General features: G+C 45.3%; 9 protein-coding genes and 1 non-coding gene across 10 annotated transcripts; 4 read left to right on the top strand and 6 right to left on the bottom strand.

The window, feature by feature from the left end:
* Positions 1-1,835: 1,835 nt before the first annotated feature.
* C8R40DRAFT_t152 lies at positions 1,836-1,918 on the bottom strand. The gene has a single exon. It is a non-coding gene; the product is annotated as a tRNA-Arg (tRNA).
* A 688-nt stretch (positions 1,919-2,606) lies between these two features.
* On the bottom strand, positions 2,607-3,864 carry C8R40DRAFT_349709 (uncharacterized protein). The gene has a single exon (XM_046234796.1). The coding sequence runs from the start codon at positions 3,638-3,640 to the stop codon at positions 2,687-2,689; it is 954 nt and encodes a 317-aa protein (XP_046085160.1). The 5' UTR covers positions 3,641-3,864; the 3' UTR covers positions 2,607-2,686.
* An 834-nt stretch (positions 3,865-4,698) lies between these two features.
* Positions 4,699-6,316, top strand: C8R40DRAFT_349609 (uncharacterized protein). The gene is made up of 4 exons (XM_046234795.1): positions 4,699-4,959; positions 5,019-5,146; positions 5,200-5,286; positions 5,339-6,316. The coding sequence occupies exons 1-4, from the start codon at positions 4,939-4,941 to the stop codon at positions 5,928-5,930; spliced, it is 828 nt and encodes a 275-aa protein (XP_046085161.1). The 5' UTR covers positions 4,699-4,938; the 3' UTR covers positions 5,931-6,316.
* A 426-nt stretch (positions 6,317-6,742) lies between these two features.
* Positions 6,743-8,260, top strand: C8R40DRAFT_1161364 (uncharacterized protein; the record flags this gene model as incomplete). The annotated part of the gene is made up of 7 exons (XM_046230112.1): positions 6,743-6,791; positions 6,859-7,021; positions 7,158-7,240; positions 7,307-7,571; positions 7,631-7,792; positions 7,843-7,966; positions 8,027-8,260. 7 exons carry the CDS (start codon positions 6,743-6,745, stop codon positions 8,258-8,260), a joined length of 1,080 nt encoding a protein of 359 aa, XP_046085162.1.
* A 1,221-nt stretch (positions 8,261-9,481) lies between these two features.
* C8R40DRAFT_1172000 (uncharacterized protein) lies at positions 9,482-12,755 on the bottom strand (the record flags this gene model as incomplete). The annotated part of the gene is made up of 5 exons (XM_046231800.1): positions 9,482-9,921; positions 9,993-10,887; positions 10,946-11,887; positions 11,941-12,237; positions 12,288-12,755. The coding sequence occupies 5 exons, from the start codon at positions 12,753-12,755 to the stop codon at positions 9,482-9,484; spliced, it is 3,042 nt and encodes a 1,013-aa protein (XP_046085163.1).
* Positions 12,756-13,638: 883 nt separating this feature from the next.
* Positions 13,639-14,253, bottom strand: C8R40DRAFT_1172001 (uncharacterized protein; the record flags this gene model as incomplete). The annotated part of the gene is made up of 1 exon (XM_046231801.1): positions 13,639-14,253. The coding sequence occupies one exon, from the start codon at positions 14,251-14,253 to the stop codon at positions 13,639-13,641; it is 615 nt and encodes a 204-aa protein (XP_046085164.1).
* A 966-nt stretch (positions 14,254-15,219) lies between these two features.
* On the bottom strand, positions 15,220-15,943 carry C8R40DRAFT_1196269 (uncharacterized protein; the record flags this gene model as incomplete). The annotated part of the gene is given in 4 exon segments (XM_046233083.1): positions 15,220-15,529; positions 15,543-15,624; positions 15,673-15,768; positions 15,821-15,943. Coding segments are annotated over 2 exon segments (373 nt in total), but the record flags the coding sequence as incomplete, so codon positions are not given.
* Positions 15,658-16,210, bottom strand: C8R40DRAFT_1048589 (armadillo-type protein; the record flags this gene model as incomplete). The annotated part of the gene is made up of 2 exons (XM_046224516.1): positions 15,658-15,768; positions 15,821-16,210. Coding segments are annotated over 2 exons (501 nt in total), but the record flags the coding sequence as incomplete, so codon positions are not given.
* A 1,797-nt stretch (positions 16,211-18,007) lies between these two features.
* Positions 18,008-19,547, top strand: C8R40DRAFT_1172003 (uncharacterized protein; the record flags this gene model as incomplete). The annotated part of the gene is made up of 5 exons (XM_046231802.1): positions 18,008-18,166; positions 18,224-18,308; positions 18,410-18,753; positions 18,803-18,936; positions 18,989-19,547. The coding sequence occupies 5 exons, from the start codon at positions 18,008-18,010 to the stop codon at positions 19,545-19,547; spliced, it is 1,281 nt and encodes a 426-aa protein (XP_046085167.1).
* Positions 19,548-21,034: 1,487 nt separating this feature from the next.
* On the top strand, positions 21,035-21,549 carry C8R40DRAFT_1020015 (uncharacterized protein; the record flags this gene model as incomplete). The annotated part of the gene is made up of 2 exons (XM_046222987.1): positions 21,035-21,211; positions 21,259-21,549. Coding segments are annotated over 2 exons (468 nt in total), but the record flags the coding sequence as incomplete, so codon positions are not given.
* Positions 21,550-22,994: the final 1,445 nt, after the last annotated feature.

A 22,994-nucleotide genomic window follows, 5' to 3' on the forward strand; every position in this document is an offset into this window, starting at 1 on the left:
TCGAACGCATACTGCCCACACATGCGTTTCCAGAGCGACTCATCGCTTATAAGTCTCCGCCACCACCGGCTGACTTGGGTAGCGCGCACCAGAGTCTGTGGTTCGTCAACGAATCCGAGTACGTGTAATGCGAGTTCTGGCGGGAGATCACGGAGAAAGTCTCGCTTGAGGAGCGGTGCGATTGTCGCAGAGATGAAAAGTAGTTCTGTGGGAGTGCAGGCGTAGATGACAGCAGACAGATATTGTTTTCGTAGGACTGGATTCTGTGGAAGGGCTAATGGCGAGACTGGTGATGTTGGGGTGCCCACTGGCAGATCGGATGATGATAACGGGTTGGATGGTCGCTCGCCATGGACTATTGCCATCATACTGGGTCCAGGAGATGGCGCAGGAGTTGGTGGTGAGTCTATAGGCATGTAAAGGGTCTGCGTTGCAAGCTGCTGTTCTTGCGATGTATGGGCCGATTCGAGGTCGACTGGGGTCAATGCCGATTCAAAGGGCAGGTTTGGTTCGAACTGATTGTCATAGGGCTTTGAAAGCTTTACACTGCTATGAAGGCCTCTCCTACTGTCGAAAGAGGCCATAGTTGGTTGGTTCTGTAGGGAAATGAAAGCAAGGTGTAGAGGAAAGGTCGCTGAAAAAGGTAGTAATGTCGACCCTTGCTGACTGCTGCGCTGCCGATAAAAGACTGAAAGACTGTCAGACAGAGAGGTGTCCCGTCAAGAAAGAAGACAGCAATTTGTGGGCTTTTGTAGGCCACGGAGATGATGGTCGGAAGCGAGGACTTTGAAGTATTCGACATTCGAGCACCAGACACATTGTTCATCAATCCAAAATCACGATCAGCAAACCAACCACACGTTTCTACAATACCATCTCATCACGATATCAGTCAGTTATCATAATCAACCCCAGATTGACCTCTAAAGCGGGGTTCTGATACAATCGTCAATCAAGGAAAAGGCGAAATAACCTTTAAGACAATTTTATAAGAAGAAAAATTAATATTTGAACCTTACTGTAACCAAGCTGATATTCCTCAACAACAGCAGTCTGCTAACCCTTCGATAAAATCGTCAAAGTAGTACCCGGGTAGCTCAGAAATTATGAAGATTGCATTTTTTGTCACCACCTCACCCAAGTGTCGAGAATTAAGAGGATGCCGCCCCCTTGGCGACAACGGACGCCATGGAAAGCACTTGACGCCCTGCACTTGCCTTTCTTGTAATCCTTCTGAATCCTTCTCGATATCATCTCGCGAAACGATCTCATTGACATGATAGCTGCAGGTATCATACGTATCTCTGCATGATATAGGCCTTTACATTCAACTGCGATCTGCGTCGAAGGGCACATTTGTGGTTTTCTCGTGGAAGTCTTTTCTTTCGTACACAGGAACTGGCTGATGGCCTCAGAAGACGACCGAATTTATCACTTGAACTGAGGATGGAAATTGAGGTGGTTTAATTTGAGGATAGTATCAAACTATAAAAAACCAGTTGTAAACTCAGTATAGGCTTCCTCCTCGGTGTAGTATTTCGGTTACCTTCTGAATATCCTTGCGGATTGAGACCATTTGCATTTGAGCAACGGCAACAGCTGGGTTTCGCTCAATTGACATATAGAGGCTTCATCTATCCATCTATATTGCTCTTGATAAATTAGGTTAATGTGAAAAATCCTACACCAAATCCAGAACGAGGGACAGCTAGCGTGATTGCATTTTTCACATGATAGAATAATCTGGTAAGTTCAACACTCCCAGTCTTTCGCGTCAGGTTGACCATGAAAACAAATGACCGAAGCAAAAGAGAGCAAAAAAGAGCAAAAAAAATTGACCACCGCAGGACTCGAACCTGCAACCTTTTGGTAGGTCCAGCAATCGAAGCCAAACGCGCTACCATTGCGCCAGGTAGCCATTATTCAAGTGGCAACTACAAAAGGACTATATTCCGAATGACTTTGGGCTAAATAGAATTTTAGTTAATCCATGTAACTCCAAATTAAACTGCTTTGCGTCTGCTCAACCATTTACTTGTGCCATTGCTTGCTCCTGGATTGCAACGGGAGGGATTTCTCAGGAGAAGAATGCTGAAGCGTATCAAAGATTCAAAGAGATGGGTTGTGGGCCGGTGAGTTCTATCCATTCATGCGGAGAATCCCATGGTGTCTTATCCCCTGGACTCGATCATGACAACAGGCCAGGACCTTGGCTCTGGGAGAGTATGGCATTTGCTCGACCGTTGGGACCGCAAGCCTAGCAAAAGGTGCGGAGAGAGGAAAAAAAAGCCCCCCTCCCCACTTCAAGTCCAGACGCTGCAGATTCTCCGGCCTTCGAAATGCTCCAGGAAACCAGTTTCGACGCAGCGAACGCAGTCGAAAGTCTTTCGGATACATCGGATTCGTTAAATTTTCGATGTATACTTCGCAATGCCCTGAACTCACTGGAAGCGACAAGAGCGTCCCTACTTTTCGAAGACATGCGCAAACTCTGGGACTATGTCCTTTCTGTCCAGTTCAAGAGTGAGCTTATCTCAATGACAGCTCTAGGACTAGACCCTCGGGACATCCTTAGACCGTTGCGAAACAGCTATATCCTGTGACAAGCTTCCCGACCTCCAGGCAAGCACACCACAACAACTGTAAGAGTAGATTCATGGCCTGCGAATCCAAGTGATCTTGGAACTTAACCGCATCGTTCTAGATTTCCACAGATGTTGGTTGTCGTTTCTGCTCCGACGTAGTTTTGCTTCTCGTTCAAAATTCCTCGCTGGCGTACAACCTTGAGCGACCTTCGATACATCGACTGAACTTCGACCTCGAGTAAGTCCACTGGATGAAGCAGACGCTTCGAGGCAGCTATCTTGACCTCCCGGACATCGCACGATGCTCTTAAGGTAATCGTCAACGAAATTACAGATTTTCTGTCCAAAATGTTGAAGTGGCAATGACAACGGACACTCCTAATCAATTTTCGTTCTGCTATTCTTCTTTTGGGGAGGGGGTATATTGACGAACGTCTCCGACGCATCGTTCCCTCTGTGGAATGCTGGGTTTCCTGTTTTATCCGATGTCTGAGGGACAACAGCTGCTTATAGCTATCATCCCGTCTGGATATTGACCTATATTGACCAGGGGACGGAACGTTTTCGGGGACCGGACACAGGCGCATGTAGATCACCATTTCTATGTGATAGACCTTTGGAATGCTCAGGAGCGCGAACATCTCCGCCGCTATTGGGTGTCCTGCTGTGTCTAGAGGTTGAAGAAGTGGTCGACTTGTGCAACTTTGAGCGGATATTTTTTCTTGCCTGCTGCATGGAACCTTACGACAGTAGATGGCGAATCGTCGTGCTGCTATTGGGCCGCCACCAGGAACCGACATTGGTTGTAAATGGATCGAGGTAGGCGTTGATTCATTAGGAGTAATTCCGCTGCGTGAGGAACTAGTCTCCTGAGCAACAATGTTGGTGGATAGTGGTGGATACAGACAATTCGGATAGAAGTGGCCAAATATAGGCGGAGGCATGCGATCGGGGGACGTTATCAGGATTCTGCTTTGCCAGGCATTTTCGCGAGTGTGGTCGTGAACGAGACACCGAAGCCTCACGCTTTTACTGCTGGTGATCGCACAGAACATAATGATAGAGCCTTGTATTTCCCTTGCTGAGGAACTCCGAGCCACTATCCGACGACGGTTGGGTCAAAGGCCCCTGCCGTGCTGCGCGATTCTGGCAAACGTTTGTAGCTGTCCTTGCTTTGCCGTCGGCGTTGGGCGTCGGACCATTTCAACGTTGCGTCGTAGGAAGGAAATTTTCGTGAAAAATCATTTCTAAATTCTAGAGTCCCTTGGCAAACTGCATCTCGGTCTGTGGAGACATATCTTTCGGTAATGGTGATGGCGACGGAAATGGCAAGGTGAAACACTAGTTTTCGGTGCTGAAGGGAATCAAGGGTGCGCCTTGCTAAACTCGTCCGGTTTGTAGAGGATCTCTGCTCTTGCGCCCAGAAGTTGCGTCCCCAAACGGAACGCCTTGAAAGACCATTTGATGAAGATTGCACGGGAAAGGAGGCGACACTCACCTCATTTTATTTTTTATTCAAGTCAAAATAACTTTCGAGTCTGCTACGGGCGAGACAGTGGAAGTGTTCACAGAGTGAAGATTTGGGAGGCCTTCTCGAAAACGTTTTATACTCCTGGCCTTTTCCGGAGGAAAAAAAGGAAAGGAAGGTGAGCACTGGATATTGGTCTCTAAGTGCCATCAGAGTCATCAAATTTGACGACGTGTTCAGACAATGGAAATTATACATCCGCCCACCGATTCACTCCTCGCGATCGTTACCAGATCTAAGGATGTGTCCTTACAAAGATTTTGTTATTCTCAGATTTGTGGCGGCTTCACAGTAAGCTGCAAGAACCTACAAGGACCCGTCTTGCTTCAGCTCAGCATTAATGAGGTACATGTTGAATTCGTTATCAAACTGCTGTCTGACAAGGCTTGTACAGGCGCCCACTCAAGTCCTACCACATGCACCAGCGAGAACAAAGGCTAAATCATGGCTATCTCCGAACAAATTGCCTTTTTAACATCCCTTGCTTTGTGCCTCTCATCAACGCCAAACCTATTCGCCACGATAAACACGCCAAAGTAGAAATTTTGCCTTAGTTGGACATCTGAAGGCGTAGGGTACCCCTGCTCGAAGCGAGTGGCTCGCATCATTGTTCGTTGACCAGGATTGGGAATTTCTGAGGGCGCCGTCCAAAACGGGCATTTTCTGGACCGCTGTCCCACACCAATCGTGTCTGGAGGTAAACGTGTTAAAAGACGACGGGCTACGGCGCTCTTATTCAACAACCTCATTTTATCCGCCATATTTTCCACCATCAATCTCTTCCACTCAACTTTTCCGAACATCTTTTCTATATCAATTCCAAGTATGGCCAGAAAGAGAAAAGTCGTATGTTTTTCTACCGCTGAAATTTTACATCTGTTAGTCTGATAAGAATTTTGCTGTAGGTCTACAATGGTGATGGAACTCTGAAGGATCCTACTATTTGCGACGAATGTGGGACCAAGGTTGCTCGCAGTGGTGATATGCGCAGACATATGCGCAAACATCTTAGTGCGGCGGAAAAATTATCCAAGTACGCCACATCTTTTGTGTGCCCTCTTTGACTTGTTTATTTGCTGATATCAGTCCGTATAGGTCCTACGCTTGCCCGTTTGATGGATGCGATTTCAAAAACCTGCAAAAGAGTAACGTCGACACACATATCCGAACGCAGTAAGTTTTCTGTAGTGACCTCTCACCGAGTCATAGTAATGTTGCTCTTCAGCACCAAAGAAAAGAAGAAATGTCCCTCCTGCAACTTCGAGACCCCTGACCCCGGTACCCTCACCCGGCACAGAAAAAGACGCCACGAATACGTTCCCGAACCAAGGAAGTCAAGGAATCCAGGAAACACATCTTCGTCTGATCGCACGCAACCGCAGATTATAATTGAAACGCCTTCCACTTATTCTCGCTCTACCTCTACGTTGACCGATATTCCTACCTCTCCATCTACCTCCGGGGAGTACGCGTCCGTCACCACCTCACCCTTTTCTCCTGTACAACCATTGCCACACTCTAGTGCATGGTGTGAATCAGATAATCCGCAGTCGCTTTCATCCTTTGCTGGTGGACAGACAGACTTGAACCCTTCTAGTGCGGGATATAATCAGTGGGATGCTATGAATGCTACGTATTCGACTCTTCCTACGACGCCCACTCCTACGACGCCCACTCTATCCCTTCCTCTGCCTGCAATCCCCCGTCCCCGTATAGAAGACGAGTCTCCTCAGCCATCTTTCCTTCGTCGCAGGCCTCTTGGCATTCAAGATATCTTGACTGAAGAAGGCCGAGTGTACTGGGGACGTTGCTCGTGATTATCAGTTTTGGCCGTGCGTCCGAAATTTTTGAACAGACCATTCTTCTCTTTCAGTAATGCAATCTCACCCTGTGATTCTTATTACTTTCAAGGGCTTGCCTCTCCTATCGTTTTGGGCCGTTTTCTCCTCATCTTTCTCACCTCGGATTAGTCTACGTATGTAGTGCACGACGTAGTTTTCTTTCCTTTCATCCTTACCGTCAATTTATCATAATACTGTGTCACCTGGGATCATGGTGTCTGAGCTGTAGTAACTTACTCTTCGTTCTTTGTTATGGATATTCCCCCACAGCGGCCAATGCCGACTTCGATAAACTTTCTAGTGTGATCCCGGGCCAGCCCCGGCCCGCTTTATGAACCTTATTCGAATTCAAATCTAGCTTTCAACTTCAGCTATAAGTCTTTTCCTCGTACACGTCAACGATTTGTGCGTTCCCAAGAAATCATAGAGACGAGTGTTGGATTCCTCCAACGGACCGACGAGAACGGAAGGTGATATGCAGGAAACTCGTATTTCTGTAACGAAGGAGTCTATCCTGCAGCTGGTGATTTGGAATAATATATTATTCATCCTAAAAGCACTTGGAAGCACAGGGTCTTCGTTCTGCCGACTCATCCGACTTGACTGTCTGGTCACAGGCCGGGCAAATTGTCCAGCACTGAGCAATCGCTAGTCGATAGACGTCTGTCTGATTACTGCTATCTTCGTAAGCTGTCTCCACCGGGGCAGAAAAACCTCACCGAGGTTGCGGTTTCTCACCGTATCTGAAGTATACAAATAGGCCGAGTTCTCCTTCCATAACTCTCATCATGGCCCCAATTACTAACGGACGAACTTTGTTCAACGAAATTCCTTCAGGCGAGACTCCTCTTCTTTGCTTTTGATTTTGCAAATGATAATGACGATGGACGTTATCTTGATCTAGGTTTTCCTGAGCCAGGAAAAACCACTGTTTACGATACGAGCCAAACGATCGATTTGGAGAATGTGCCGCTCAATGGTGGCGTTTTGGTGAAAACACTGGTGTTATCAGCCGATCCGTACATGCGCGTACAGATGCGACCAGCTGATATCGAAAGTTACATGGTGTGTTGAGAATCTATGCTATTGATATGATATTTATCAATTCAAATATCAGCCTCCCTTTATCGTCGGTCAACCGTAAGTTTTTCACATTTGGCTGCAATACGTGATTCCCATATGCATTTTCTGTTTTTCTTCCAGAATATTCAGCTTGGGCGTCGGCAAGGTTATTCGATCCGAAAGAGAAGGGTTCAAAGCTGGTGACTATGTATATGGGCTGCTGGGTGAGCTGTGTGCCACTTGTGTGCCTGTGTCGTCGTAATACTACGATTGACAGTACTACTATTTAGACCACGCCGAATATTCTATCCCCAGCCCTGATGTACCAATCTTTGGCATCATAGTATTCAAACCGGAGCCTGGTCTACGGTATTCCGCATATATAGGCGCAGGAGGCATGCCGGGGCAAACGTCGTACTATGGTTGGAAAGAATATGCAAACGCCAAGGCAGTATGTTATTTACTATCGCACGTATTCCTTGATCTTTCACTGAGTGCAGTTTTCCTTCAGGGCGAAACTGTCTTTGTATCTGGAGGGGCAGGTCCTGTAGGAAGGTCAGCAACTCAATGAGCATTCCATAGTCGTAGATGATGACTTCAAACCCTCTCTGCAGTCTTGTAATTCAGCTAGCCAAGCAGGATGGTCTCAAAGTTATCGCATCAGCTGGCAGCGATGAAAAGGTGCAGTTCTGCAAGGACGTCGGGGCAGATGTGGCATTCAATTATAAAACCACCAGCACGCTGGATATTCTAAGAAAGGAGGGTCCGTTGAATATGTGAGCGTTGATTCTCATTCGATTGCTGGTTTCCTGATATCTTCTTTGAGATACTGGGACAACGTTGGTGGAACGACGTTGGATGCTGCGATTGAAAATGCAGCTAATCATGCACGCTTTGTGGAATGTGGTGCCATTTCGCAATACAACTCGAAGGACGGCGTCAAGATGAAAGTCCGTCATTTCTCTATGCAAACTCGGTAAATCTCACTGGCGCTCACGTTGTTATCATAGAACTTGGACCAAATCTACGCCCGTCGAATCACTCTATACGGGTTCCTCGTCAGTGATCTTGCGCCAAAGTGGCAAGAAGAATTTTACAAGGTGATACCCAAGAAACTCGCCAGTGGGGAATTCAAATTTACAGAGGACGTTACCAATGGGTTGGAGAATTCTGGACAAGCAATACGAGATGTACAGACTGGAACAAACACGGGAAAGAAGGTGATTGTTGTTGCACAAGAGTAAATTGGAAATTGTAGTCTGTAGTAGTGTAACGTAAGTACGTTTCTGATGCAACTTAGATCAGACTTAGATCAAAGGGTCAATACAAGTGAATATTATTGACGTATGTATATATAGAGCATTAAATTATTGACTCTTTACGGTAAAGAGACTTTGACCCTGCTTTGACCCCAATCTTTTGTTTTCAAACGTGCTGAATTGTAGAACTGACCTTACGACCTCTTACGACGGACCGAATTCTGGGTTGCAGCAGGTTGCAACCCAGATCACCCATTCTTGACCGAAAATTTATCAGCAAAATCGGGTTGATTTTTGACCGATTCGAGAACCAACGTCTCCTATCATAAGCAGGGGTCCTGCTTACCAGTGCTTACAGGTGCTTACCCCTGGAGTAGAGGTATCCAATATCATCTTGTAAACTTGTAAACACAAATTACAGGGTACAGTGCTTTGCGAAAAGGTTTGCTTGAATGGATTTTTTACCAAGTGTTTATTGTTATTTATCTGTCCAATCCATTTTTGGGCCGAGGCTTGAGAGGGCTCCATTCGAGGACCACCGGGGCCGTCGGGCTTCAAAAAGCTATTGCTGAAATCCTTTTTGGGGCAAAAATATATTGAGCAAATAAATAGACACAAATAGATTGGAAAAAGTCAAGCAAGCAAAGAATTACGCAAAGCACTATAAGTATTCAAAAAACCTGCAAAAAACCTTGTCAGTAGCGTAAAAATGAGATAAAATAAAATAAAATCGAAAAGGTTCCCGACGTTTCCGCTTGGCGAGCGCGCTGCCACTCGCGCCTTTCGACAATGTAGTATGATCGCGGATCTTTTGCTTCTGAGGTAGGACTAACAGATGCTGATGCCTCTGGAGAGTCTGACCATGCCGGGAGGAGCTCCGTCGACATTGTGATCCTTGAGTGGATTTGTTACCCTTTGTTACCTCCACCCTCTTCCACCCTCTTCCACCACGGAAGATCATTGTCGAAAGGCGCGAATGACACATCTGCAAAACCTGGATTTTCGCTTAAATTTCTCCCAGCAGTTCCCAGCAGTTCCCAGTGTTTCCCAGCAAAAACACCTTTAGAAGTATTTATCCCAGGCTTTCCCAGCTGTCGTTGCTCTCTGCTGCTTTCAGAGTAATCATGTTTCGAGATTTGAAGAAGGTACAGAACAGCAACAACGTACTTGATAAGCTTATTTACAAAACATAGACTTATTTTAGTTTTACTCAGTACTGGTAAGGCAAGGATCGACTTTATCTAGAGCAAAAAAAAGTTCTTTGTTAAAATATTTGTTTAATAGAAACTCATCGCTGCGATACTGGCTGGATGCTCTTGTTAAAGAAGGGTGAGGCTCTCCACGGTAACGAGAACAGATATCTGCAAAAGAGCGGAATTGAGAAACTGGAATCACATCTCCAAAAGGAGAGCCATCTGCTCTTCTAGCTCTTTTCAGAACAAAGCATCCCGAGGAATAATCAGGAAAGTGAGGAGGCCAACAGTTATATCCAGGAAGGTGTCGGTATTTGAGGGGAGGAGGAGGTTGATTTACTACATCCAACCGCTCGCAGTAAGCTAAGAATTTATTGGTACCGACCACTGGGGGAGAGGGCTTTCTCGGTTGCAAAACTGTGAAGATGATTTTTACTAGAACGATGCAGTGACCTAAGATTAAGAAGTAAGCAGGAAGGTTTAAATGAATCTAACTGATATAATCATGTAAATAACAACTTTACCTTCCATAGAACTCCTCGGCCAGGAAAAGCTCGAATCAATATTAAGAATTGCAGCATCTTGTCGTCCAAATTCCCAGCTTTCACTTGGAGGGGCTGCAAAGATAGTGTGAGGATCGGTGAGGAGATCAGAGTTGAAGTACATCTTTGATTGTATACGGAAGTGGGACCATATTTTCACTCTAGAGAAGGGTAAATTTGACAGCAAATTTCCGGTTCTTCTGCCTCCTATAATAAAACTTTGTGTTTCTGACTCGTAACGTTCCAAGAAATCTGCACAAGCTCCTGGGAAGTCAGGAAGAGAATACAAATCAGAGACTTGCTCTAACGAGAGAGTTTTAAGGTCAGGATCACGGATTAGGCTGAAGGCTGCAATCTCTCCAGAAACGTTGTCCAGAAAAACCCGAAGAGGAAGTGGGGCTGAAAAGGTTTGCTTTAACAAGCGGGCCTTGAGAAAGAAGTTCTGTTTAGGACGGAACGATCCAAATAGCTTTTTTGATACCAGATTGAGGTGAGCAGCCAGTTGTTCCGAGGATGATATCTTTGTAGTAGCCTCTTCATCTTCATCCTGTACTTCCTGCTCTCCATCACCTCTACCTTCATCACCCTCTATATCGTCCAGTCGAAAGTCAACTCCTGCATCCACCATCGAAGTCATTAAATCAAACCTCCTGACCCTAGCTTGTCGGTCTAGGTGCCTACATATCTGAATTTCGAAGTCGTGATTGTTTCCAGATCTAGCAGGGTCCTTGACAAGAGTGATATGAGCGTGTTCAGTAGTATCAGCTGTCCATTGCATTATAGGTCCTGAGGCCCGGATACTAGGCTCTACGCTTTGCATAAACTCCAGCTTAGGAATTTCCCAGTGAACGATAGGAACTCCTTTTGGGTTTACGAGCTTTTAGATCCTGAATGATATGTTTGTTTTCGTGAAACTCATCTAGAGCTAACTGTACTCGAGAAGAGGTATTTGGATTAAATCTTGATGCTTGGCCTGCGTAGCGAAAATCTGTAAGAGCCCTGAGAGCCAGGACAAATTTCGACGGAACAGCTCCGGAAATGAGAGGGATTAGATATCTCTGAACATCTCTCTGTGTACGTCCAGTGACCTGCTTCAGACTTGATATGCCCTCTTTGAAGCTGCGATAACCAACTGTTGGCTGGTGTATAGAAAACCTGAAATTGATACGACTAGCTCCAACAGCTTGTACTGCCCACTTGGTGTCATGGTCCCAGAACATTTTATGCCAGTGATGTAGCGGTTCAGGAGTGAGAAATTCGCTAGGTTCTGCCAGAGGCCAATCTCTCCAAAAAGGAGAAACAATGCCGTTGGTATGGGCAGTCACTGAGGCTCTTTTATAAGCGGGAAGATCCTGAGGAAGAATACCCCTTGCTTGGATACTATCTATAGCCTGCAGAGTACTGGTCGCGAGACGGGGAGGGTGGTGTTTACCATCTCCAAAATCCTTGTGAATCGCCTCTGAGAAAGGAGAGCTTTTTCCCCCAGTACAGGCAATCAAAGAAGCCTCCGGCGTATCCACGATAGCACTAGCAAGAGGAGTATAACAAACTCTAAGCTGTCCTAGGGGATCACTCATGATACTGCCTATCCGTGCAGCAATTTTGAGGGGTTCTAGAACAATATCGAGACATTCGTGATACAGTCGATTTTCAAGCATTCCCCGTATAGAGGTTTTTCGCTCAATATATTTAGGGACTGGGAGAAGAGCAAGCAAATTGAACAAATATAAGGAAGCTTTCGACAATAGATCAGAGTCTATATTCGCCAAGGAGATTAAGAGAGGATGGGCAATTCGATTTCCTGTGATGACAGAAACAGTAGTTTTGTCGGAAGACAAGATTGTACCTAACAAAGTCGCTCCTTCAGGAAGTTGACCCTATACTATTCTCTGTAATGCGTTCTATAGGATTTCAAGCGCAGTTAGCTCACCTGCATCTGCCAAGCTCTAGTTCCAGATAGCCAGGAGTCGTATATTCGGACAAGTTTTCTAGAATCTTCAAATATTTGCAAAGGACTGAAGTTGAGAGAGTCGTATACAAGAGGGCTCTTCATGAGATCTTGTAGAACATCTATAGCATCTCTATAGTAGAGAACTATGGGAGCTCGAGAGGGGTAAAGGGGTAAAGTCTTGATCGTTTTTGACTTCCAACTCGGGACCGGAGGAAGAAGATCTGTAAGTTCATGTAGCCTTTGTGCCGTTCTGAATGATAAATTATTCCTTTTAGTCTGAGATTATGAAAGTTCAGCTAGGGTATTTTCTGTAAAGGAACACCTACGAGATCGAGTTGAAGATAACTGTCAATTTCTCTCATGGAGAGTGAAGAGTTGAGAAGAAAGCTAGCAGTCTCCCACTCTGGCCTAGAGGCAAAAGGATAATAGAGATTGGTTTTCCTTTCCTCAGCAAAACGATCGTCATTGAACTCATCCAAGTAAGTCACTCCTTGGCCGACGCGTTGTCCAGCATTAGGAAATCTGACAGTACAAGGTTCTGAGGAAGCTGCTCCCATAGGATCAATATCCATGAACATCTCCTCGTTGTAATAATCAGGATCCGAGGATGGCATGTCAGGGGTTGAAGGGGTAGAAGGGGTAGAAGGACGGCTAGAAGGGGTAGAAGGAATGGTTGCTGCTAAATTTGATAAGGGTACCAAGCCAGGTTTGTAGTTGCATAACGTTTGTTTTACGTGACTGCGACGACCTGCTTCTGTTTTGCAAAGGTGTCCACAGTAAAGACAGGGAAACATAGTGGGAACTGGCTGAGAGTAGCTCCGTGGGAACATCGTTTCCATCTTCCTTACGCCAAGAATAACGAGACAACGCCGACCAGGCTTATAGTAAACTTTACTTTGTGTCAGACACCTTTTGTAGATATCTTTTCAGATCTTTAATTTGCTATTTATAAAAGAAACAAAATGCTCATCATCCAGGCCCTGCAAGAACCAGAACGGAAATTCAGCAAGCTATTTTATTTTTTTGTTCAACTCTATCAGGTGCTGTTCTTGAACAGCAAAAGACAACTAATCCTGATTGGTCCGAAAATGGAGACAAATCTTTTCTTTGGTGGAAGACCAAAATTGAAGGAAAGAACCGACGCAGTAGCCCCAGTATCCAAAACAGCATCCACCAACCTGATCTCTCCAGTGCTCTTCCCTTGAAACAATTTAACGCGGTCTCTACTTTTACGTTGTTTCCTTACCGACCTTGCAGGGAGATCAATCTTTTGCCAGATCTAGACCGAGCGCTGAGATGGTGAGAGTCTTGCCTTGGATTTCTTGCGTGATTCCGTGTAAACCAGATTGTTCACTTCGGAAGAAGGATTTTGCTTCGACGTAGATCATCCCAGGTAGAGAATCTTGTTAGAAGGCGGACAAAATAGGCTTGGGTTTTGTTGTATATTCTAGATCGAGACTTTTACACGTTAATGAAGATACAAATTCTTGTTCCCAGCCTCGTTTCCCACAGACTTACCAGAGAGATGCGTCTTGTACGGAAGGCCTAAGAAGATGTTGAGGAATTTCAGAAAGTTCCCCAGAGAACCGACAACCACCCACCCCCGCCCAGAGCAACGGCCAGAGAGCTCACAAGCAACCCCTTCAGCAGATCACCCAGCTTGTTGCCGTTTATAGTTTACTTGAGCGCAGTAACACCAGTCGTCAATATCGTCTCCAATGCCCTAAACCCCGCCGCCCCCCCGCCGACGAACCCGCTGACAGCTGAACCGACCCACACGGGAGACAAACCCATGCCCCACTGCGACACAGATGCAGAGGGCCCAGACAGGTGCCCCTGATACTGATCCCTTCCAGGACCCCCCACCGGAGCCTCTGGATCAGACCTCAGCTCTGTTCCCACCTCTGCCCTGTCCCTCGGAATCAGAGGTTCGCAAGGCGTTTCTTCAGGAATTTCTTCTGGAGAAGAGGGTAGGTTTTTGTATGAGGAATCATTGTCCCCAAATGGTGTATTGATGGATAGAGGCCTTTTCAAGGCTGAATGCGATTCCAGTGGGGTTGGTGATGCAGGAGGAAGAAAGATAGACACTACGGTTATTGAAGGAGGAATAGGTGACGGGGTCCTGCTGGAGGTGGTAGAAGGTAGAGAGCTCATGGAAGCAGATTCGATCATTGATGGGGATGTTACTTCTTTTGCAAGCAATGGGGTGTGAGAGGACTTTTCCGGGGAAGGATCAGAGGAGGCAGAGGTTGAACTACTGCTTCTGAAAATCGCACTTGCGGTGGATGCCATATTCAACGCCGCACCAAGTGCGCTGAATGGAGGAGCATTTTGTAATGAGGATTGGGACGAGGGAGGAGCAAGAGAGGGTGATCAACTTCGATTGAACAAAGATCCTCATTTAACCCGTAACGAACCACCCTTCTGTTGGGCGGGAGCCGACGAAGACGACAAAGAGAGAGGGGAAACCGATGGCATGCCCACAGAGCCAAGATTAGGAGCGGACGAAGTAGATGCCCCATTTGGGCTTGTACTACTGGCGACGGTTTTGTTAGTCCGTTACTTTATTGGTCTGTGTATCTGCCTTCTTTTTCTCCTCTGCCTCTTTCCGTTGTTGGGCTTCATGTCCCAACAAAGATAGTCTCATAGCCTCCATCATCATTATCTGCATCATAAAAAAACAGAATGAAGTCAAGAGTAGACAACTGCAGTCATCTGAAACGTACCTCCTCCAAATCTTGCCCCAGGTACTGCTCGAGGTCATTACCCGTTGCTGTCTTCTTCGTGGTCACCAGCTCCCACCTTCATTGTCACTACTACTAGTAGCTCTCGCAGCTTCTTCAGGGGAAAGTACAAGCACGCGCCCACTAGTGACCCCTACAGGGATCAGACGGTCGCCAACCTGATGCTTAACGGTGCGGTGGTTTGCTCGTTGTGTGACCGCCGCGCGCACAGCTGCTAATTTGGCTTCCCAGTCCGGTTGAATTTGATCTGAAGCTCTGTCGCAAAGAACAGCGCAAGGAAAGAAAGACAATTAAGATACAGTGTCGCAGGGGAGGTTGACGGGGATGTTGAAGTAATGGAAGCAGCATGACTAGATAACGAGCCAGGGAGAACATTTGATAACGGGTATAGTGAACCGAATCCAGCCTGCAGAGTCCCAGGTTTTTCGTGACTTCAGTTGGTTGAGTAGAGCTTTCAATAAAGCTGGTACTGGGGATTTCAGAAGTGAATGACGACCACACTCCACGTCCCTAATCTCAGTATCGTGTTTGCACTTTCTGCGAGTTACATCCTCTTTGGATTGCGAGAGACCTCCATAGACGGCGGTCTGGCTGAGTAACAAACCATAGGTTGACCAAACTTCCAATTTCACAGTTTCTTCGCGGTCACCGAAGCGCAATATAAGAACAGGAGAGACATCTCTGTAGATTGTAGAAAGCATTTCGGGACGTGTCCCGATAAGGGCCGCGAGCAATTTTGTGGCGGAGCGACGAATCTTGTAAGAAGTATCTTCATCATCAGAGTATCTGGTGTAGGAATCTTTGTGAGAGGCTTTCATAGAGGCCTGAAACGGTAACATACTTATCGAGATCAGCGTCTTCATTGTCGTCGTCAGCATGTTGCCATCTCGTTGTCTTCATCGTCGCTGGTGGAGTAGTTCTAATTTTGTACGTCAATAGTTGGTCGGTAGAATCATAAGGTACTCACGGGATCGTACTTGATGTATTGATTGCCTACTTGCACGATAGAGGGAACGTACTGGGCAATTTCCGCAGGGCAACGCAAAAGCAAAATTTCCAATGCCTAAACAACTCGAATAAGGAGGTTCTTGAATACCAAGGAGGGTAAACATCACCTGTAAACACCCTTCGCGCAGTTCGTCATCTTCCCTCTGGACAGCCTTAATGATACCGGGCATAATCTCACTCAACATTGGGGCAAGTTGAGAGGGCGAGTGTCTGGCAACTGCAGCAACTAGATTGACAGTAGTCCGCTGTTTTTCAATATTTGCGGATGGACCCAAGTAAGGCAGTACATTGTCGGTGAATAATTCTGAGAAGAGCTCAGGGGGAGATATTGTGATAAATTGGGACAACGTCACAATCGCGCGCTTTCGTACTACCGGCCGAGGATGAGATAGTAAAGGAACAAGAACCGCTAGTGGATGGGGCGTTAACGATGAAGCAGATAAATGGGATGGGAATCGGCTAATCAGGATTGACAAGATTGCCAAAGTTTTGACAAGAGCTTCTGAGGGCGTATCTGACTGAGGATAAACGCGTTAGCAGAGAGAAAATATATGACTACGCGTGACGCACGCTTTGTATCTGGGCCAAGAGTTTCGGCGTCAGTTTTGTGCAAGCGGAGGCAGCTACTCGTCCATTGGGTGGCAATTCAGCAGTTATGGTCTTCAGTGCTAAGGATAAATGTCAGTCAGGCGATAGATGGATAGATAGAATCTACATACCTAGAGCAGAAATATCACCCTCATTTGGTACGTCTTCGTCATGATGAACGATGGAGATACCCTGAGGAAAACAAAGTCAAGTTTCGGTTCACGTTGTTAGTGATTTGCCTGCATAGATGAATCCGGGCCGTTTTGTTTGTTCAATAAACAGAACACTTTATCCACATCCTTGTACCAAGTACTATGGCAAAACGAAAAACTGGTCAGGATGAATCTGACTCGGATTCGGACGTTGTGAGTCCTTCGTGAATTTGCAAACATTTATCCATTCAAATCTCTTCAGTAGAGCATGATCGATGTCGACTTTGACTTTTTCAATCCCAATCCCAATGTCGATTATCAAGCCGTCAAATGTCTGCTTGTGCAATTATTCCAATGGGATGCAGATCTCTTTCATCTTCATGAGCTTACCGAGCTCATTTTGAGTCAACCGACGATTGGTACGACGGTCAAAACGGATGGGCAGGAAAGCGATCCAGCGGTCCGGCTGAGTAACAAGCCGTAGGTCGACCAAACTTCCGATTTCGCAGTTTCTTTGCGGTCACCGAAGCATAATATAAGCCCAGGAGTTGTAGATTGTAGAAAGCATCTCGGGGTTGGTCCCGATAAGGGCCATGAGCAATTTTGTGGTGGAGCGGACAATCTTAAACGGTAACATGATCTTCGAGATCAGCGTCTTCATCGTTGTTGTCAGCATCTGCCATCTCGTTGTCTTCATCGTCGCTGGTGGAGTAGTTCTAATTTCGTACGTCAATAGTTGGTCAGTAGAACCGTAAGGTACTCACGGGATCGTACTTGATGTATTGATAGCCTACTTGTGCGATAATGGGAACGTACGGGCCACTTTCCGCAGGGTAATGCAAAAGCAAAATTTCCGATGCCTAAACTACTTGAATAAGGAAGTTTTTGAATACCAAGGAGGGTAAACCTCACCTGTGAACACCCTTCACGCAGTTTGTCATTTTCCCTCTGAACAGCCTTAAGCAGAGGCAGCTACTCGTCTATCGAGTGGTAATTCAGCAGGCATGATCTTCAGTGCTAAGGGATATACGAGTGGTAATTCAGCAGGCATGATCTTCAGTGCTAAGGATATATGTCAGTCAAGCAATAGACAGGTAGATAGAAGCTACGCACCGAGTACAATACAAATAACAAGCTAACCCCTCAGCTTGTCTGCTAAGCTCAAAAGTCCTGCTCTGACTGCTGCATCTGCAGAGAAATCTTCCTTCTTCATTACTGCTGAGGATATTGAGTTGTTACTGTTCCAAAATCTGAGATAGACAAAAGAGGCCTCTGAGAGCGGAAAGAAAATCATTTTTAAGCGCCTTCCGGATTTGGAAAGACTCTTCAGGAAAGGAAGGGTAGCTCCAAATCCGGAAGGCACTTAAGCACTTACATTTCTTTCTTTTGCCTCGATATCTTCCTGGAAACAACTCAAGAACAGAAGCAGGGCAAGGGTTGGGCAATAAAGTAAGGTCTCATATTCATCTTTTTCATATTATTCTCCTGAAAACAGTTGGTAGAGATTTGAATATATTTGTTGTCTTATTTAGGCTCCTCGAGACTTTCCTCCCAATGTCTACTTTGAGATTATCTGCTACTCAGGCCTTAGCCTTACAGAGCTATCTTGCTAGAGAAGAATCACTACCTCCTGCTCTCCGTGAAGTCCTGGCTGCTCTTCCTTCTAGCAGAGAAGGTCCTCAAACAGTTTCTTCTTCTCCTCTTGTCTCTCAGGTAAGTTTTTCCGGGTTGAATAAGGGAATTTTTCAATAAATAATTGGTACTCCTCAGTCTAGGCAGGTACTTTGTGCGAGCTGCTGTCTAGGTCTTGAAGGGCTAGCCAGGCCTAACCGCCCTGCAGCTACTCGCAGATATTGTGAGGCTAGTATCGACGCTAGCTCAAAGTTGATGCCACCACCTCCCCCTCCTGCTCCGTTACCCCTGTTACCTTTGCAATTGCTGCCATTTCCTTTGCAGTCATCGCCGACATTACCTGGGCAGTCATCGCCGACCTTACCGCCGCTGCAGTCATTGAGGCCCCAGCCACCTCCTCCGCAATCCCGGTTACAGCCACCCTTGCAGTTGCCGTCGCAGTTGCTGCAGTCGCCATCGCAGTTGCCACAGTCACCCTTGCAGTTTCCGTCGCGGTTGACGTCGCCTTCGCCACCCTTGCAGTCGCCATCGCAGTTTCTGTCGCGGTCAACGTCGCTGTTGCTGTCTGCGTCTCTGTCACTGTCGCCGTTGCTGTCACCCTCAAAGTTACCACAGTCATTGTCACAATCACCCTCAAAGTCACTGTCACAGTCGCAGTCCCTTTCCCTGTTAACGTCAAGTTATTCCGAGTCCCAGTTGCGTTCAACATTATTGCAGTCCCCGCTGCAGCTCTTACGCCCTCTTTCCCCTACGCTACCTAGGGATTTACGGCCTTCAACTTCCCAATCACAATTTTGGTCAGATTCTCCTCATCCTCCTGTACTTGCTACATCCCGTTCCCTGACGCCGTGGTATCCTTCTACACCTACCTCTACCTCTATACTTTTACCGTTCTGGTCCCAGTCCCAGTCCCCAGTATCCCAGTCACCTATATCCTCAGAAGGAGCCACCCTTCCCTCAGGACAGAGATAGGTCAGCCCAGAAAAGAAAGCGTACTCAGAAAAATTCGAAGGGGACATCTGGAGGAGAACCAGATGATCCTGGACCTCTGGCTTGTCCTAGAAAAAGTGTTAGAACCAAGAAAAGAAGGCGAACAGACAATTACTCCTATGGTTCGGGTTTTGTTAGCCGTTTTGTGGCAGGAAATCAAACAGCAGAACCCTCAAAGGATATTTTGGTAGACGTTACTACACAACTGGGGAGAATTTCTTTTGGCACCCAGACTACCGTTGGTCATGCCGATTATCTTAGCTGGGTGTCAGACTTAAAGGCTCTGATGGAAGGAACTTTGGATACTGTCAAAGACTTGGCAGTTTTGTCTCTCGTCAATTTAGCCAGACGCTGCGACCTCTCCGCAAAGGTTGACAGCTCTGCACGATTTGTTTGGATGTTGAATGAGCTTTATTTTGCGGCCAAAGTTAACAGGCAATATTCTCGTACACTTTTGAAGAATTCTCTCTGATATTGGATTCCTCTAGCCACCTGAATTTGATGAAGTTAAAAGATAACAGTCGTCGGCCCAAACCTACACAAATATACAAGTCTCTCCAAACTTACAATATTTCTGAAAGTAAGAGCCGCAATTTCATGTCTGCCGGTAGCCGATGGGCGTTCCTAGCTGACGCAGGTAAGCAATAGTTTCTTATTTTCTGCTTTCTCTAAGAGTCAAGTATAGGCTCCCTTTATTTATTGCTCGTAATTGCCTTCAAAGGAGAAGACGAATACTTCCGTAAAAAAGCTTCTGTGACTGTTATACAGGCTTTGTGTAATAAGATTAAAGCTCCTAGCTCATCAGGTGAGAGTCTTTTGATTGTCTACAGCTTCCACCTTCTTATCAATTTTCTTGAAGGCCTAGCAGAAGATATCGTAAAGCTGAACCTGATACCTGTTTTGGCCAACCTGCGCAAAGATATACCGATAGCAATTCCTACTTTATATCACAGGACATTACTGAAGCATCTGGGTCTATCACCTAGTTTTGATTGCGGAGATTTAAGAACCAGTGACAGTTATTTCGGATCTTTTTTTTTCCAGTGAGTAAAATTCAAGTTTTTATCCTTTTGGAATAAGTACAACTATCGTCTAGTACTTTTAGATCTCTTCCAAGGAATTGGCAGGCATGGAAGCAATTCGAAGAATTCTCAGGAACAGAAGATCTTTTGATAAGTCCTGCATATCTTGAGAGAAGATTTCTCCTCTTTTCTTCTGATCAGATAGGAGCTACTCAATGTCCTTCTGCGGTTTCTGAATTATCGTCAGAAGGAGAAGAAATCACCTCTCCAGGTCCTCCCCCCACCCCTCTACTTATGATTTTTGATCGTATGGGCTTTCAGGCTCAAAACGTAGATGGGATACATCAAGTACTTCAAACTCCTTACAAACCTTCTAAAACTAAGGAACCTTTTCCGGCGGATTATCGAAGCCGAAGCCGATGGACAGAAAAAGAAAGAACATTAGCTCAAGATTGCTTTATACCTAGTTCATTAGAGGACTACGCTAGAGCAGTAAGATTACTTAATTACCTTGGTTCAAACTTTGATATTTTTTGTGGGATATCTATAGATGAATCAGCGTTTCGATAGCTTGGGACAGCTTTCAGATACTCAATACCTCAAACTGGATAGAAATATGATCGAAGGGTAGGAAAATTTACTTTTACTGGAGGCTTGGCTGAAAGATTTATAGAAAAGTTGTCCAAGTTTTCGACGATAACAAAGATCTGTTATATACCTTGGACACTACGATGCCGATACGTATGAAAGAGGGACTCGAAAGGGCTATACAAGCTTGTTTATCTGATACTACCGCTCAATTCAAACATCAAGAACCTTCCTCTTCGGCGAAAACTAAAGCTTTTTCAAGTTTACATTTCACCAACCAAACACGTTATCTGACTCAGGTACGTTTTATTTTCCTTTGTTTGTCCAGATTTCAACCTTTTATCTCTAACAGGGTTACGACGCCCCAAAGGATATTCATCCTCTGTATCTAATCAGCGCTGAGGGAGGAAAAATGAACCATAGTCAGCTTCTGTGTCATCCTTCCGAAGATATCCAGAAACTATCCGGGCCTTATGCAGATTTGAAACAAAGTTTAGAGGGTGCATTACGTTGGGTAGTAGAAAAGGTAAGCAGAGCATTTTGTTTGTGTCGCTTTCATTAAACTTTGCTTAGGTTTTGCTGCTTCATCCTGATACCTTTCAAGAGATTCTGGCTTCTGTGGATCTTCTTCCTATGAACGATACTTCACCAATCTCTCCTTTCACAAGTATTGTGTTTAACCTCAATGTCGGTACTTTGGCTCACAGAGATACCAATGACAAATATGCCTGTATCTGTATAACTGTGGGTAACCCACAAGGAGGAGAGTTAGGCTTATATGAGCCGCGGCTCCTATTAGAAACTCGTAACGGAGATGTAGCAGTTTTCTTTTCTGATAGAATTACTCATTTTAACTTACCTTATAGTGGTACTAGAGGGTCTATAGCTATTCACGGAGATAAAACTGGGGTGTCTTATCAAAAGGATGGTTTTGGTTGGTTTGAAAATATTTATTTCCGCTAGATAATACCTCAATTAGATGGTTTCCGGTTTTGCCCGTAAGAGCGTATCAGCTTTAGTTTGTTTGTGTTTATTATGAGAGAGCTCTTTCTAGGGATCTGCCACCTCTGTCCCACTACGTTATCATGAACCTGAACAGCGAAAATATTTCTCTCCAAGATTCCTCTTCCTTATCGCCTTACCATCCTTGGATTGATAGTAAGGACGAAACCTACGAAACTCTGGTAAGAACTTAATTGTCGGTAAAATCCCTGGCTAATAATAATCTCAGTCAGAGAAGGAGGCCAATTATCTTTACAGAATAGCCAACGCTCAACAAACATTATGTGCTACTGAGCAAGCAGCTCTAGATCAGAAAATTCAAATAACTAAGCTCATACTGGAATTGCACCTTTGTCGGCAAAACAAGATTTATCTGGAAAACTCGAAAGCTAAGAAGACTGCTGCAGATATGCACGAGATGTTGAATAACTTTCAGAAATATGGTAACTATGAATATTTAGATATCCGTCTAGATCTGTTCATCGATTCTACTCTCTACAAGCCTCCCCAAAAGTAGAAGCTTCTTTTCTCGATCTGAAAGCCAAAACTTTTACTGGTGCCACCTCCAGTTCTCCGCCATCTATGGAACTGGATGAAGGAGATGAAGGAGATGAAGGAGATGATGGAGACAACATAAACGAAGCAGAGATTTGGGAAGAAGAAAACCTGCAGCCTCTTACCTCGGATACTGGGAAAGATCAAAATACTGAAATTATTTACTTAGACCAAGGTATGAGTTCAATTATCTTTTGATTTCATTTCTAATAGATCATTTAAGGGCTCCGAATCTTTCAGTATAGAGGCGCTACAGGGGGACTTATATTGGACTGAGGAAATAGGAGCACGCAATCCTGTGTACTTTGAATAACATTTTTTGTTTTATTTCCTACAAGAAGAATTATTGTACTTGCCAAGTCAGAAATCGAAAACAATTATACAGTGCTTGACACCTTATTTTCAAGGCAGGGGAACTTCGGAGAGAAAAGCAGGGGACTTATTTGGACCTGTGGGTCCCAAAGGCACGTTATACTTGTTGACTCTTTGCTTTTTACTTTTCTTTCTCGCTTCCCTTTCCTTTGTTTTGCCTTTTCATGAGTCAACAGCCTGATACTAGCTTGGGGGCATCTTTGCCTAGTAAGTTTCATTTTTTCTAACTCCACTAATTGGAGAGTTTTGCTAAAGTTGGTCCAATAGAGGTACAGATACTTCGTTTAGCTATCGTTTTTGTCTGAAATATTCGAATGGGATTTAGAGGTCAAGTAGCAGGGCAACAAAGGGTATAGGGGGACATGCCAACCAAATGCTCG

The sequence above is a fragment of the Lentinula edodes genome (genome assembly GCF_021015755.1).
Source record: "Lentinula edodes strain Le(Bin) 0899 ss11 chromosome Unknown C8R40scaffold_23, whole genome shotgun sequence".
NCBI classification, from domain to species: Eukaryota; Fungi; Basidiomycota; class Agaricomycetes; order Agaricales; family Omphalotaceae; genus Lentinula; species Lentinula edodes.